The 15,689-nt window shown below is 40.7% G+C and overlaps 1 protein-coding gene across 1 annotated transcript; it reads left to right on the forward strand.

The window, feature by feature from the left end:
• The first annotated feature begins 613 nt into the window (after nucleotides 1–613).
• cpxm1a (carboxypeptidase X (M14 family), member 1a) lies at nucleotides 614–14,935 on the forward strand. The gene is made up of 13 exons (XM_031309808.2): nucleotides 614–950; nucleotides 2,695–2,804; nucleotides 4,195–4,334; nucleotides 4,514–4,598; nucleotides 5,783–5,933; nucleotides 6,425–6,513; nucleotides 6,685–6,808; nucleotides 7,603–7,799; nucleotides 8,283–8,462; nucleotides 9,888–10,182; nucleotides 12,652–12,791; nucleotides 12,911–13,013; nucleotides 13,953–14,935. Exons 1-13 carry the CDS (start codon nucleotides 614–616, stop codon nucleotides 14,267–14,269), a joined length of 2,268 nt encoding a protein of 755 aa, XP_031165668.1. The 3' UTR covers nucleotides 14,270–14,935.
• The last annotated feature ends 754 nt before the right edge of the window (nucleotides 14,936–15,689 follow it).

Consider the following 15,689-nt stretch of genomic DNA (forward strand, 5'->3'; position numbering starts at 1 on the left):
GTGGCAGGGCACCTTTAAGGGATTTGGGATGACACTATTAATGCAAAAAGAGGTCAGGTCATCTGGAATAGAGGCGAAGATTCAAAGTCCCTTATTATGCTAATTGGATTAGCAGTCACTATAATGTTGAAGCTGGTAAAGGTGGAACTTATTCTCATTACTTTATGTACTTTATCGGCTGGGTAGCTTGTAAATTCTTTTGAGTTAAAGTTTTATTTGGGTAAATGTTACTTTCCATCGTGTCATGAGAGAAAAAAAGAGATTAGAAGATGAAACAAATACAAATGTGGTGTAAATTGTACAGAAATGTTAACTTTTCTTGTCATACTATCATCATATATTACCACAAAGTAAATATTTGTATGTGATAGTTGAATAAATGGGTCACTGATGTACACACAACCCACATCATGTAAACCGCAATCATTCAAGTCTTTATGAATCCCATTTTTTCCCGTGAGCTGGAATTTTTGGGAGGGAGGGAGGGAGGGTGAGGGGAGGTGGGATTAAGGAGGAGGGATGTGGACGGAGGTCTGGCTCTCTGTCATCTCCACATAAACTGGCCCGGAATTTTATTTTCCCCCTCACTCTGCAGCAGCAAACAAAGAGGAAGATGGAAAGGTCATTGTGCACGTTGGCTGCAGTGATTTTTCTGGGAGGATTTTTCGACGCAGCGCTGACAGACAATACAACAACTGAGATTAATTCATTATCCAACAACAACACCACCACTACTACTACTACGGCTGAGTCTGTCACTGTGCAGCCGCAGGATCACAGCAGAGACCGACCGACTCCAACAGCAGCACAGAGAAAGTTACCCACCGCCGCTGGCAGAGACAAACAGCTGGACACCAAAAACATCAGCCAAGACAGCGAAGAAGAAGAAAGCAACAATAAAGAAGAAGAAACAGATGACAGCAAGAAAGAAGCTAAGAAAACAGAACTGGGTAGGACAACAATCCATTTTAGTTTTGATTTTAGCGTGGAGCTATGAAAAGCCAGGGAGTTAAGTGCAATTCATTAATGGTGCCTTTCAGAGACCCTTTGCTCCTGACTTACATCTGCTCAGCTTTTGTAAACCTGTGAAAGAATAAATCAGGTAACATCATGTTGTAAATGTAGAGGGTTCACTGAGAAAAACAGGTTTTTAAATTAGAAAATTTATATAATAGTGTTACTGTAATGCTCCAGAGTAACTCAGAGCTATGTTACAAACAATTACTTTTTATCAATTACTTTCTTGAATGATTGATGAGTTGTTTAGTTTATGATATGCCAGAAAACAGTCCCAAAAAAAGAGTTACTATCAACAACAAAAATCAGACAATATTCACATTTAAAAAGCTAGAACCAGTAAATATTTTGCAACTAATTGAGTGTTTGTTAAAGCTGAGTAGAGGATTAGCTTATGAAAAGGTCTGTAAATAAGTGAAATCAAATCTTACCTTATAAATTATTGTAACTGTTTGCACATTTAAATAAAAACGTGGTTTATGTTTGATTTGAGATGGAACAGGCTGCATAACTTGTCAGAAAACAGTGCCAAAATGCCCCTCACAATCTCCTAAAGCCCAAGGGGACGTCTACAAATTTGCTTGTTTTGTCGGTCCAACAGTCCAAAACTCAAATACCGGCACATTCAATTTACTATCACTGTAGACTAAGAAGACCCGGAAATATGTTTTACTTGGAGATAGTGATTTCTCAACCTGATCTCACAGAATTCCGTGAAATGAACACGGCCCCTTAACTCAAAATCTGTGGCAGTTTCACGGAATCGCAAAACATTCCGTGATGGGCCCACGGAAGAATTCCGTTAAATAAACACGGCCCCTTAAGTTAAGGAAAAGGTCATGGGTGGGCTTACGGTTCCGTGACACGTGAGAAGAACGGGGAGGTTGGGTTCAGGAAAAGGTCGTGGGTGGGCTTACGGTTCCGTGACACGCAAGAAGAACAGGACGGAAAAGAAGAAAGCGACTTTAGGAAACTTGACATGCGGGACACGAACCCTGATCTCCTGGGTGAAAGTCCTGTGTTTGACCCATCCACCACCACAACCAACCTCGTTATGCGGAATTTCGGCCTTACATAGTACTCGCTACCATAGTCGCTCTTAATGCTACGTCATCTTCTCATTGACTTTGGCATTGTTTTCCGTGGTGGCCACACGTATTTTTCACACATTCCGTGCCACCACCACGTAATGCACTGTTAACAGTTAACAGTGATCATTTGCAAAAATGACTGATTAATGGCCTAACAGCTCCACAAACATAGCTGTTTGTCTTGCCAGTACTTGCAGTGTTTGTGATTGATGGTTCTGTTATTGCTTGTTCCCAAAGCCATAAAATACCCTGCAGCTGTAGCTCTGCTGGACGTTTAACTTTACTCTCTCTTGCCCCTCAACTTTGTCTCAAGTTACATTCAAACCACAGATTCGCTTATCTGCGGTTTCCTCTGCAGAGGGCCTCCAAACTTCCACTGAACTGACATGGAATGATTAGAGATATTCCACATAACAACCGCTGGGACCTCTAATTACATCAGCCATGTGTTTGCCTACTCAGAGAAACAAAGGGAGAGTTTTTAACCCCTCAGCACTAAGTCCCAGAGCTGTTTTTTTAAAGATCTGCATCTCCGGACAAGCACAGACACAAACCCGCAGAAGATTTGATCTCCTTTTCCTTCCAGACTGTCCTCCTCTCGGCCTGGAGTCCCTGCGGGTCGATGACAGCCAGATTCAGGCTTCTTCCTACCAGCGGACGGGTCTGGGTCCCCACAGGGGCAGGCTGAATATCCAGGTGGGTCTAGATCTGAAACAAAAAGTACAGTGAGCTGCTTCTCAAAAGTTCAAAGAAATAGAATTTCAGGAAACAGGAACTCACTTCACTTACTGAGGCTGTGGAGTGACATTTTGTTTTATGGAAAGATCCTGCTGAGGTCTAGGATGATAAAAAATCTATTATAACACAGCTGCAGCTAAGGCTTATTTTCATTATTTGACAAATACTTTGTCGATCAATCGTGGTCTAAACAATATTAAATTGTTCAAAATGCCCATGAAAAGTTCCCAAATCCCAAAGTAATATTTTTTTAATTGTACTTATGTCCAAAAAACATTTCAAAACCCAAAGACATTGTACTATCACGTAAGACAACGAAAATAAACAAATTTGCACATTTGAGAAGTTGTAATCATTACATTTTTGGCATTTTCGCGTGAACAATAGAAACTGCATTTCGTTGTCTTTGTACTTGTACTCTGCACATTGACAATACAGTTGAATCGAATCTAATCTAATAATCTAATCCAGCCATGCGAGCATGAGGCTGTACTTAGGCACAATGATGCTTTGAGCTAAATCCTAACGTCAGCATGCAAACATGCTCACAATGACAATGTTAACATGCTGATGTTTAGCGTGCCAACATTTGCTAATTAGAACACAAAGTAAAGATAAGGCTGATGGGAATGTAAACAGTTCTGTATTTGGTCATAAACCAAAAGTATTGGACTTAATAAACTTTTGACCTGATGGTGGCACTAGAGGAAATGTCAGGGGATCACCCGAGTCATTAGGATTCATCCTCTGGGGACCATGAATGTCGTTACAAAATATAAAAGCAATCCATCCAATAATGGCTAAGATATTTTAGTTTAGTTTAGTTTTTATAAAATGCCAAATTTCTGAGTCTTCATCTCTGTAAAAGTACAAGTGGTTCCTATATTATGTTTTGGATTATAAAGATGCATAAATGAACATCACTAAATAGTATGTTCTTACTCATTCACTTCATATTATCATGTTTTATTATTTATAAGTTTTATGTCTTAAACTAATGGACTATAAATGTCCCGCAATCTTCATCTCTTTTTCCCTCTGCTTTTATTGGCAAGTAAAATTAACACTATAACTATAATAAAACTACAGACTGGATTTGCAGTGGAAAGCGCTCTTGTTGAGTTTCATGGTATTTCAATAACTTAATCAGCAAAACCCAGAGCCAGCAGTGCTATTCCACATCCCAGCCACCCCTTCATGTTCTGCAGTATGAAAGCAATTATTTAACAATCAGAGTCAACAACAACATTTAATGCACTGCTTCACATTGAGGCAGAGCCAGGAGTTTAATGGATTCTGCAGTTGTAAAAAAAAAAAAAAAAAAACTCTGTGTAACATGTGTTTTTAGTCTGGCATTGAGGACGGGGACCTGTACGACGGAGCCTGGTGTGCTGAGTATAAGGACCAGCACCAGTGGCTGGAGGTGGATGCCATGCACCTCACCCTGTTCACTGGAGTCATCCTGCAGGGCCGGAACTCCATCTGGAGGTCAGGTAGTGTCAGGATTCAAATCTGAAGAGGTTTGGTTCCAAAATGGAATTTAAAACTGCTGCTAAAACACACACGCAAAAAAGACCAGTCAAACAAGTCAGAGCGCAATGTTCTTTCACTGCATTGAAGTCTGCATGTTAAAAATCTATTTCTTATCATCTTGGTCTTTGTTACAGTTGGGACTGGGTCCTCACCTACAAAGTCCAGCTGAGTAATGACTCTGTGACCTGGACAGCCTGCATGAATGGGACAAAAGAAGCTGTAAGAACTCCTTTTTTTATTCTCTGATATTATGGACTGTAGCTACCGTGACCAGTGGACCTTGAACTGATGGAAAACAGATTTTGAAGAGTTTGTGCCAAAGTGAAATATGAACCCTGAACACAACAGTCAACTACTCTTACATAAGGAGAGAGAAAACTAATAAAGTAGCAAGATGGTAATTGTTTGACTACATAACATTATATACAGTATATTACAGTATATTAGAAATACTTGGTGCATGTGTTAGTTGCCAAATAGGGCCTCTACTATTACAACATCAAAATGTGTATTCAAACCTAAAATACACATTGATGAAGGCTGCAACATGCAGGTGGAAATACCAATAAAGTGAAGGTTTGATCTAAACTGGCAACTTGTTTGCAGTTTTTTGGACGTCTGATCTCTTTCCAAGGAGCTAGAGGTTTAAACAAAAAGTTATTTCCGCTTTAATTTAAGGTTATTACTTTGGCCAAGGAGGTTATGATCTCAGTCCTGTTTGTTTGTCAGTTAGTATTCCAAATAGCTTTTAACAGACTTAATTGAAAGCTAGTTCGTGGGTCAAGAAACAGCACAGTTTTGAACATTTTCACTCTTTTATTATGAGCTACTGCACTTGAATGAAAATATATCCCATAATTGTCTCTCAGTGTGTGTAGATTACTAAAAATCTACAGCCATGCTAGCGACTCTGTGTTCAGGCACAGTGGTGTCTTGAGCTAAATGCTAACATCAGCATGCTAACATGCTTTCAATGACAATGCTAACATGCTGCTGTTTAGCATGAATACTGTTGACCATGTTCACTATCTTGGTTTAGCATGTTAGCATGCTAATATCAGATAATTAGCACTAAACACAAAGTACAGCTGAGGCTGATAGTTTTGCAGATCAAAAACTAAATTAGACAAATGAAACTTTTGACCCAATGGTGGTGCTAGAGGAAAAGTCAGGTGGTCACCAAAGTCAGTAGGATTCATCCTCTGGGGACTGTGAATATCTGCACCAAATTTCATGGCAATCCATTTAAAAGTTGTTGCAATATTTCAGTCTGGACCAAAGTGGTGGACCAACCACCGCTAAGAATGTCTAATCCTTATTCTATATTAACATAACAACGATGCACATCTTGCAGGGGATGCTAAAATGTTCACACCAATGTGATGTTGCATTGAATTGTACAGATATTTGAAGGAAACCAGAATCCAGAGACTCCGGTGCTCGGACTCCTTCCTGTTCCGACCGTCGCCCGTTTCATCCGCATCAACCCTCAGACCTGGTACTCCAACGGCACCATCTGCCTCAGGGCTGAGATACTCGGCTGCCATGTCGATGGTAGGCTGCAGTATAGAGCTATAGAGTATGTGACTGAACCAGAGATGGACTACTCAAGTCCGTTCTCCTGAATTGTGACTCGACTTGGACTCGTGCACTAATGACTTGGACTCAAGGATTTATAAAATCGGACTCGAGCATTCATGAAATTAGACTTGGAAGTTGGATGAAGTTTCTGACAATTTTTGGTGTAAAAGGCAGTGATGAAGTACTTGAGGACCTAAGTCGCTATTCTTTGGACTTGTAATTCGACTCGGACTCAAACTCAGGTAATGGTGACTTGTCTCTGACTCTTATTTGGTGACCCTGCTCGAACACTGGGGACTTGAGACTTGACTCGATTCGACAGTTGGTGACTTGACTACAACACTGGACTGAACACAGTGACTTATATGTCAAAATACATTGAAATTGTAGCAGTTTCTAAAGGGCTAGGGTGTCTGTCTGTCTGTCTGTCAACAAAAGGAAGTAAATGTGCTCTTTCCTCACAGATCCAACAGACATCTACTCCTCAGAGCAAGAACCAGGATCAAAAGATGCTCTGGACTTCAGACAACACAACTACAAAGAGATGAGAAAGGTGAATGCGAAGAACGGCTGCAGGCCCACACGCATGCATGATGAGTAACTTTGGTTTCCCCTAAAGCTAGTGCCAGAGCTTTTTCTCAGACCCCTAACAGTTTGCAGATTTCAGAGTTCAGATTTAACCCTTTGAAGACTTTTAGTCCAACTTGTCTTCTTAACCCTGAAGCTCATGAAGTCTGTGACGGAGGAGTGTCCGGACATCACCCGCATCTACACCATCGGGAAAAGCTACATGGGCCTAAAACTGTACGTCATGGAGATCTCAGATAACCCCGGCAAACATGAACTAGGTAAGAACTTTTCTCAACTCTTCTTCTATGAGTTGAGACCTCAAAAGTGGACCAGAGTTCATCCTGTTTCTCGGGTTACCCAGAGTTTAGCAGCTCAGGGGCCCAGTTTAACATCCTCCAGTATTTATACAGACTTAGCAGCAGCAGCAACACACAGGGAGGCTGGGGTGTCTCGTAGAGAAGGCTTCTCTTGTATAAACAAGCCAGAGCTCTCTCCACCAAACAAGACAGATTTTTTGTGTGATATTGTCTTCAGATGCAGAATTTTGTAGCCACTCCACGTCTGCCAAAAACGTTATAATGAATTCAGTGGAATTCAGCTTTTCTTTTCTTTCTTAGGCAACATATTTCAAAACTGTTTCACTCCCAAAGCGGGAATTATAGGACAGCTGATTTCAATTTCAGTGGTTTCCTGGTAACATGAACACTGGTGCCAAATCTAAGAAGAGGGGCACTTTTTGTTTTTGTGCTGATGTTTGAAGTGCAGAGTTTGGACCTTTGGGAGTTTCCGCTTAGGAATGTCTGCCATCAAGTCTGGCCAAACGATATATGATTATTGGCGAAGTTCTGTCACCCAGTTGCCTAACACAATACAAACAGGATGAACGTTTTATCTGGGAGATTGAATGTGTTCCTGATATGCCCTCAACTTTGACCTACTGAATAAAATCAAAAATTTCAGGTGCTTCATGTTTAAGGTGACCTGTTACTATAAGTTGATGTTGGCCCAGACAAATTCCTCCACACTTACTGCTTGGCTAATAAAACAACTCTCTTAATTTCCCTCTTGGCAGGGGAGCCGGAGTTTCGCTACGTGGCCGGGATGCACGGGAACGAGGCTCTTGGCCGAGAGCTCGTCCTCAACCTCATGCAGTACTTGTGCAGAGAATACAAGAAGGGCAACCAACGCATCGTTCGGCTGGTGACTGAGACTCGAATCCACCTCCTGCCCTCCATGAACCCTGATGGATACGAAGAAGCTTATAAGAAGGTGGGGGAAGTAAAAGTGACTTTGTGTAGGATGAATAGATGTGTTTTCTTGTCGTTTGCAGAGCATGTTTTTAAGGAGAGAGGGCATAGCTTCTTCCTTTGTATTGTCTGTCCATCACTTGTTGGACTGCAAGTCCACACTTAATTCCCAATGGTTAGACATCTCAGGCATGTCTCATTTGACAAAAATGGTGGAGTTGCCAATTTGTGCACACTGTTGTAGCAATTATTGTCATCTTTAATTTCCGTATATCCTGTTGAAAAATAATATATGGGGTAGGATTCTTCTAATCCAGTAAACCAACTGAATATCAGTTAAGGAGAGGAAGGAAAGGCAGTTAAATTGTATAGAAGAGGCACAGGGAAGGGATCCCGTTAAAAAAAATGATGGAAGTTGAAGTCCCCATTTCATAGTCTTACCAACAGTGATAGTTAATGTCTGCTGTCTAAATGCCCCTGTTTCTGACGGACTTCTCTACTGCAGGGCTCTGAACTGGCTGGCTGGGCAGATGGACGACACAGCTTTGAAGGAATCGACTTGAATCATAACTTTCCAGACCTGAACAACATCATGTGGGACGCCCAAGAGACGGCAGCAGATAAATCTAAAGTCTCCAACCATTACATCCCCATCCCAGAGTACTACACTCAAGAAGACGCCATGGTAAGGACATGTGACTTTTGTGTAAACAATGTAACAATCAACAGGCATTGCTGATCAAGTTTAAGAATTTAGAGCCACTTTGTGTTGGATTTAAAAATGCATTGCTTTGGCACCATCTGGTTGTAATATTATTATGACATTGTGGTAGACAGCAATGTATGTTGGTAAAGAAACTAGAATCACATACAAATACAACTTTCCTGTGTAAAACCAAGAAAAAGAACTTCAAAAACATTGAATACTTCAACTTCACCAAGCACACTATTACCAAAGGGCCTAACTCTGCTAACTCTGCTTAAAAAAGGGTTAAATGGGTTGGCACATTAATGTAGGTCACACTGAACAGCAGTTTTTAAAGGTTGCTGTGTGGACAGTTTTAAGAAGAAATAAAGTTTCCACTGTAGTGGCATGCAAGCCTCAGATCAGACCAGTCATTTCAGAGCCCAGAGAGCTGACTTAAGCCTGAATATTGTCACTCAATGTTTGGTAATAGAACACATGTTGAAACTCTGCCTCCAGATATACAGTAAAAAGGTCACCACATTTTGATATATTCACTTTAAAAGTATTATTTTTATGTTTATGTTTGACTGGTAGGTCTTTCCTGGTGAAAAAAATCTTACAATTCTACAGAAATGGAAATATATAGAAGGTAGTTTAGGCAGAGATCATTACAATGACTGAACAGACAAAGAAAAGAACATCACCTACAGAAATGTAAAGGTAATCAACAGAAACTCCAAGTATATAACTTTCTGCCGGTTTGATTAATAAATGAAGTCTGAGAAATCCAAACTAAAACCATCACAACGAAGTCCACATAGTACTATAGTCAATTTAACTGTATTAAACACACATATCTTTTATTATTATAACTTAACTTTAAACACATTTAAAGACAACTGAATTTACAATGACATTTTTTTTGCTCAGGTGTCCATGAACCCATTTTTTTGTAACCTGTACTGTATAATGTTTTTTGTGTTTTTTTTTTTTACCTTTCAAAAATAAATAGCCTAACAAAACGTATAACTTTGCTTAAGAAACAAATGTTTATTTTGCTGAATGTAAGAAGAGTTAAAGATACAATATGTAACTTTTCTGCATTAAAATGTCTAAAAACGACCATACCTATGTTATATATTTTTATGAGTTGTGTTCTTACACTATCCCAAATGTTTCCACCAAATGTCAAACTCTGAGAAATCTGTTATTTTATTTTCAGACACGTCACGTTTCATGAAAGAGAACTTATTTATTGATACATATCAATATCGATCCAGCTTAACGTTACTACAATGTATGTGCTGGTTGACAAGTAGCTAACGTTAAGGTTACTATCTGCGTTCAGTTATGAGAATCTTTCCTATAAATCAGTGTCTAAAAAGTGACATAAAGCTAATCCAGATAGTCCATCCCTCCCAGGTTGCGCCAGAGACCCGTGCCGTCATCAGCTGGATGCAGGATATTCCCTTCGTGCTCAGTGCGAACCTCCACGGGGGAGAACTGGTGGTTACTTATCCCTTCGACTGCACCCGCGACTGGGCCCCTCAGGAGGACACCCCCACGGCGGACGACGCTTTCTTCCGCTGGCTGGCCACCGTCTACGCCTCGACTAACCTGGCGATGTCCAACCCCCACCGCCGCCTCTGCCACTACGAGGACTTCCAGGCGTACAACAACATCATCAACGGCGGAGCCTGGCACACCGTCCCCGGCAGTGAGTACCCTCTTTGAATGCTGAAAGCCATCAGCTAGTAACTTGAAATTTTTTTTATCTGTGGACAAACTTCTTAATTTAAACTAGTGTCCCTCAAATCTCGCATTTAACTCTTCTGTCTTTATTTTCTTTGAAAAGCTTAGAAAAAGGCCTCTTAAGTACCTTAAATTACTCTTAAATCACCATCAGGCAGGTGAGTACAAGGCAACAAGGGACTCAAATGCAGACAATCTAGGCCAGTGCTGTAATGTAACAAAGTACATTCACTCAAGTACTGTACCTAAGTACACATTTGAGGTACTTGTACTTTACTTGAGTCTTTTCTTTTCATGCTACTTTCTACTTCTACTCCACTACATTTCAGAGTGAAATATTGTACTTCTTACTCCACTACATTCATTTGACAGCTTTAGTTACTTTACAAATTAAGATTTTTGTACACACATGTAGTTTATAAAATACAATGTTTTATTATAAATTAAACTACCCAACAATATAACGGTCCATATAAAATGTCCAGCTGAAACGATTAGACCATTAAGGGACTGTTCGTTATTTATTTAAGGGGCCACCGGAGGAGTTTTGGGAACTTTAGCCAAAGACATGACCCTCCCCTCGCCAGTAAAAAACCCTCCAAAACGATTTTGAAAAAAGGCATGACCCTCCCCCAGCAATTTATCAATATCTTCTGTACTGGTTTGTGCTTCGCAAAGACATACAAATTTCCATTGTTTTTTTAACAGCCATGACATACAGGAGTTAACCTCTGCATTCTCATCTTACACATCCCACTCCTCTGTTATGGTGTGGTGGCCATTTCAGTAGATTTAATCACTAACATTGCTGTGGAAACACAATAAGCATGGAAACTAAATGCACACTTCCTGCATTACTGCATTACTTCAAATACTAAGTTACTCCTCTAGTAAACTAGTATTCACATGAAAAAAAAACAATAAAACATTGAGGCCAGTCAGCAAGGCACTCATTCAACAAGGGTAACATTCAACACAAACTGGTTGCTCGTCACTAGGCCTCTCCACTTCGCCGTTTAAACAAAGTGGAATAAACATATAAAAGTCAAAATCTACACAAAACCCGCAATCAATTAGTAAGCTGACATCAAATGTGCAATTTAGGAAACCTTTATTGCAAGGTTGGCACGGCAAGATGTCCAGACTAGTGCAACAGCAACTTTCGTTTTTTGCGTCCTGCTGCTCCCATCGTCAGCCAGGTAATATTTTTTTTTTACTAAAGCAGTATATGAACTCTGATGTATTACCTATCACCATTTAGTTGTTTTGTGTTATTTAAGATATTTATAAAATATCTGATCATGCCAGACGTTATAATTCCACTCATTTTTTAAACAATGCAATTATCCGTTTCAGACACCAGGGGGGCAGCTCCCCCTGCCCCCCAGCAAACTCATGGGTCAGACCATCTGGTAGCGAAGGAGGGCCGAGACTGAGAGCTACATGGAAAAATATGCACCAAACAAGCCACTTTGAAATGTTGCTGTTTCATGAATACAAAACTTGGGTGACCCCCCCCCCCCTGGACTGAAAAATGTTGGGTGACCCTCCCCTCAGTAAAAAATAAAAAGACATGACCCTCCCCTATTTTCCTCCGGTGGTCCATTCCATAAATACCAAACGGTCCCTAAACACTTAGTTGATTGACGGAACTGTTTTGATCGTTTCCAGTTTCTAAAATGTGAGGATTTTTCTGCATTGTAGATGCATAGTGCATAGAGTACTTTTACTTCTAATACTTTAAGTAGATTTTCCTGATGACATACTTTTACTTAAGTAACATTTTCAATGCAGGACTTTTACTTATAACAGAGTTGTTGATGTTTTTTTTTTACAGTGTGGTATTAGTTCTTTTATTAAAGTAAAAGATCTGAATACTTCTTCCACCACTGAGCTAGGCTGAGTAATCAGTAATTTAGTGTGAAGTAAAGATACAAAAGCTTACTGGCGTAGCAAGTCCAAATAGAAGTCCACACCCGAACAGGAATGGGGCGGAAGGCAGGTACAGGTTCCAGGTTTCAGGCTAGAGGGTTCAGGGTTCAGGTGTCTGGAACACAAGGACACAAAGCAACACTGACAATCTGACACTGACTGGGGAAAAGGGGCTAGTGTGTGGAAGTGGGAACGGCTGAACGGGGAGACAGAAAGTATGTGCTGACTGATGAGATTTAACAACCTTAAACCAACTAATTGTATGATCGTAATCTTTTTTTGAAATACTGAAGGGTGTCTTAAAGTCTACAATTTAGGGATTTCTTTCCCCTAGTGTCCTATTTTGTCTAACAAAAGTTCATCCTCTTTTACATCCTATCCTGCGGCTGTATTTGTTTTTCTTCTGGTGTGCTATGAGTTCGCCTGAAAAAGAATCAATCATCTTGTTTTTGGCTGACTTTCCTATGCACATTGTTTATATACTTGTATGTCTTTTCTGTAGGTATGAATGACTTTAGTTACATGCACACCAACTGCTTTGAGGTGACGGTGGAGTTGTCCTGTGATAAGTTCCCTCATGTCAGTGAGCTTCCCATCGAGTGGGAGAACAACAAGGAGTCTCTGCTGGTTTACATGGAGCAGGTTAGTCTGCACCTGTACAAAGAAAACGACTTCAGCTGCAGCAGCTTTGAAATCCAGCAATTGTTTCTGCCTTCATTTTCTCTGCGGGGCCTCACAGTGCAGCATTTCTTCTTCTTTAGGTTCACAGAGGCATTAAGGGTGTGATCAGGGACAAGCTGACCAAACAAGGGATAGTAAATGCTGTAATCAAGGTGGAGGACCATGACCACGACATCCGATCAGGTCAGACACTCAATTTCATGTTTCATAGTTATCCGTTAGCTTTCCTTTCTAATGACCAGGGTGTAATGCAGAAAACGTCTGGAAAATATTTCTGGAAAACACAGCATTTTTGGTTTATTGTGTTATGTGCTAGTGTACTCCTGTTATTCTCGTGGGGTAGAGGATGGTAACCCGACCCGAGCCCGACGGGACCCGATGGGCCGGGCCGGGTTCGGACAGATATTTAGAAATGATGTTCGGGTTCGGGTCGGGCTCGGTCACATCAGCGCGATAAGGCATTGAACATTTTAAATTTAAAAAAGCTTGTTATGTAGGTAGCCAACTGCCCGCCTGTGTTAACGTGCACGTTGCCCCGTGTACGCTGATGCGCTCATCTGTCGACATTTCCGAATGCCTTCCTACAGTTGCTTAATAAAAGCGGGCTTTCCACACAAACAAACGTACATGTGTCATTAGTATGAGAAAAAAAATGTATTTTAACTGTGTCGGGCTTAGGTCGGGCTCGGACATAAATATCTTAATCTGTCGGGCTCGGGTCGGGTTCGGTTACTGCTCTGTCGGACACGGGCCGGGCTCGGACAGAAAAATCCGGCTCGATCCGCACTCTATTGTGGAGCCAAATTTAGACAACATTGACGTCAAAAAGGTTGGGAACCACTGCACTAGGCTATTACTTTGTCTGTCCACTAGCATGAATCCAACAAGCTCATCACTGTTCTCTGGGGGCTTCTTGACAGGCATTCTGGGAAATGTAGGAAGTCACTAACTGCATTTGACTGTATAACAAAACAGTTATTTAAATGTGATAAACATGACATTCGGAAGGTACCTTAAAACACAGTACACTAAACGTTACGGGAACATCACATTTTAATTTGGGCTGTAGAGACAACAAAATCCATCTTTGTTTTTGTCTCCACCTTATTTTTATTTCCTCAGCCACTGATGGGGACTACTGGCGTCTCCTGAACCCGGGTGAGTACAAGGTGGTGGTTTGGGCTGAGGGTTACTTCCCGTCTGTGCGTCACTGCCGCGTTGGGATGGAGCCACATCCCACCATCTGTGACTTCACCCTGACCAAAACGCCCATTCAGAGGCTGAAGGAGATCCGGGCCAAGGGAGGGAAGATCCCCCAGGACCTTCAGCTGCGACTTCGTGCTCTGAGGTTCCGCAAGCTTCGCGCCAGCACCAAGGCCATCAACCAGCGCAGGATGAGTGAGCGGGTGAAGCAGGCCAGGAAAGCCCGGAGTGCATGAGAGGAGACGGGACGAGGGACTGAAGAAGCCCCAGAGATAAGCTGGATGGATTCAAAAAGTTCAGTTATAAACGGAGAAATAAGGAATCACATGTTCCTATCAGAGAGGACACTAATAAAGGGTCAGTTCACTCAATTTACAAAAATATATTTTTCTGCATAGCCAAAGTGATATCAAGACATGCAGACAGTTTAATATGGTGAAATATCTGCCTCTGAGATTTGTATGTGCCGATCACAACTTCAAAATATTAAATTAAAAAACAACAACAGCGATGTATTTGGGCGTACTGACCCTTTAAAGCAGATTAAACCAAGACTGTCACACTAACTCTTACAGACGTTGACAGAATACTTTAAAAGCAGGGTTTTGATACAAAAACAAGGACACAAAGTGTATAACTTCTAAAAAGTTACACAGGTTGTAGAACTTTTATGGACATCTTCACATTTATAGACAGGCATCGTTGAATGATAAAAGTTCAAATTTACTTCACTTGTTTTCTTTTTTTCTTCATTATAGCTGATGAAGCTGTTGTGTTTGTTGAAGACTGAGTTGAGGATTTAAGTGTCAGCTGGTCTGATAATGTGACAATGTTTCTGTTTTTGTTTGACTAAAGTCCAACAGGACCATAAAATCTCAAATAAATATTACTTATTTGTGTTATCTACGTTCTAGTGTGCATCTAGAATGGCTAAAAACATTACTGATTTTATTACTGAATTTAATTTTATTTCATCTAAAATGTTTCTTATTTTCCGTATGAAATATGTTCAGGAGAGTTTTCCATGTTTATGACATTGAAAGTATTCAAACATCACTCTTTGGTTAAACTGCTCAAAGCCAATGGACATACAATCTGTCATAAGGGGGTAAAAAGGCCATTGCTTGGCTATAAAGAGTCAAAAAACAAAGTGACATGTACCCCTAGGGGTACTTTGGAGTACTGCAGGGGGTACGTGAGAGGTTTGCAAAATGTTAATTGAATATGTCATGCATAACTCCTAAAATAATTATACTAATAATACATTGATTTAGTGATAGATTCTAAACATTTGAAATAGCATATAGCATAGCATATAATGTTTTTCAGTTACAAGGTTGTTCTTTAGTAAACCTATAGTCTCACATTGCCAGACCTTCCTCCACAGCACTTCGGAGGAGAGTCTGGCTAGTCCACACAGCATTCCGGGATGGGAGAAAAACGTGCTCTGGTTTATTGGCATTTCTTTAAACCAATCACAATTGTCTTGGGCGGCGCTAAGTGTCGGACGGAGCCACGGTGCCTCTGCAAAATAGCCTCGGGAAGGAACTTGGTGGAACGTGTACGTTCAAAAGTTGTTTTAGTCGTGCGAGAGAAAACTCAGATTGGACGGCATAGATATAGAACAATCTATGTTGGACAGATAGTCTAGCTAAC

The sequence above is a fragment of the Sander lucioperca genome, chromosome 18, assembly GCF_008315115.2.
Source record: "Sander lucioperca isolate FBNREF2018 chromosome 18, SLUC_FBN_1.2, whole genome shotgun sequence".
In the NCBI taxonomy this organism is placed as follows: domain Eukaryota; kingdom Metazoa; phylum Chordata; class Actinopteri; order Perciformes; family Percidae; genus Sander; species Sander lucioperca.

Excerpts from the sequence above, each read along its gene's own strand:
- cpxm1a (XM_031309808.2), top strand. The coding sequence starts at position 614 with ATGGAAAGGTCATTGTGCACGTTGGCTGCAGTGATTTTTCTGGGAGGA. Across the intron at positions 2,805-4,194 it reads GGGGCAGGCTGAATATCCAG|TCTGGCATTGAGGACGGGGA; the intron begins GTGGGTCTAGAT and ends ATGTGTTTTTAG. Across the intron at positions 6,514-6,684 it reads ACTACAAAGAGATGAGAAAG|CTCATGAAGTCTGTGACGGA; the intron begins GTGAATGCGAAG and ends TTAACCCTGAAG.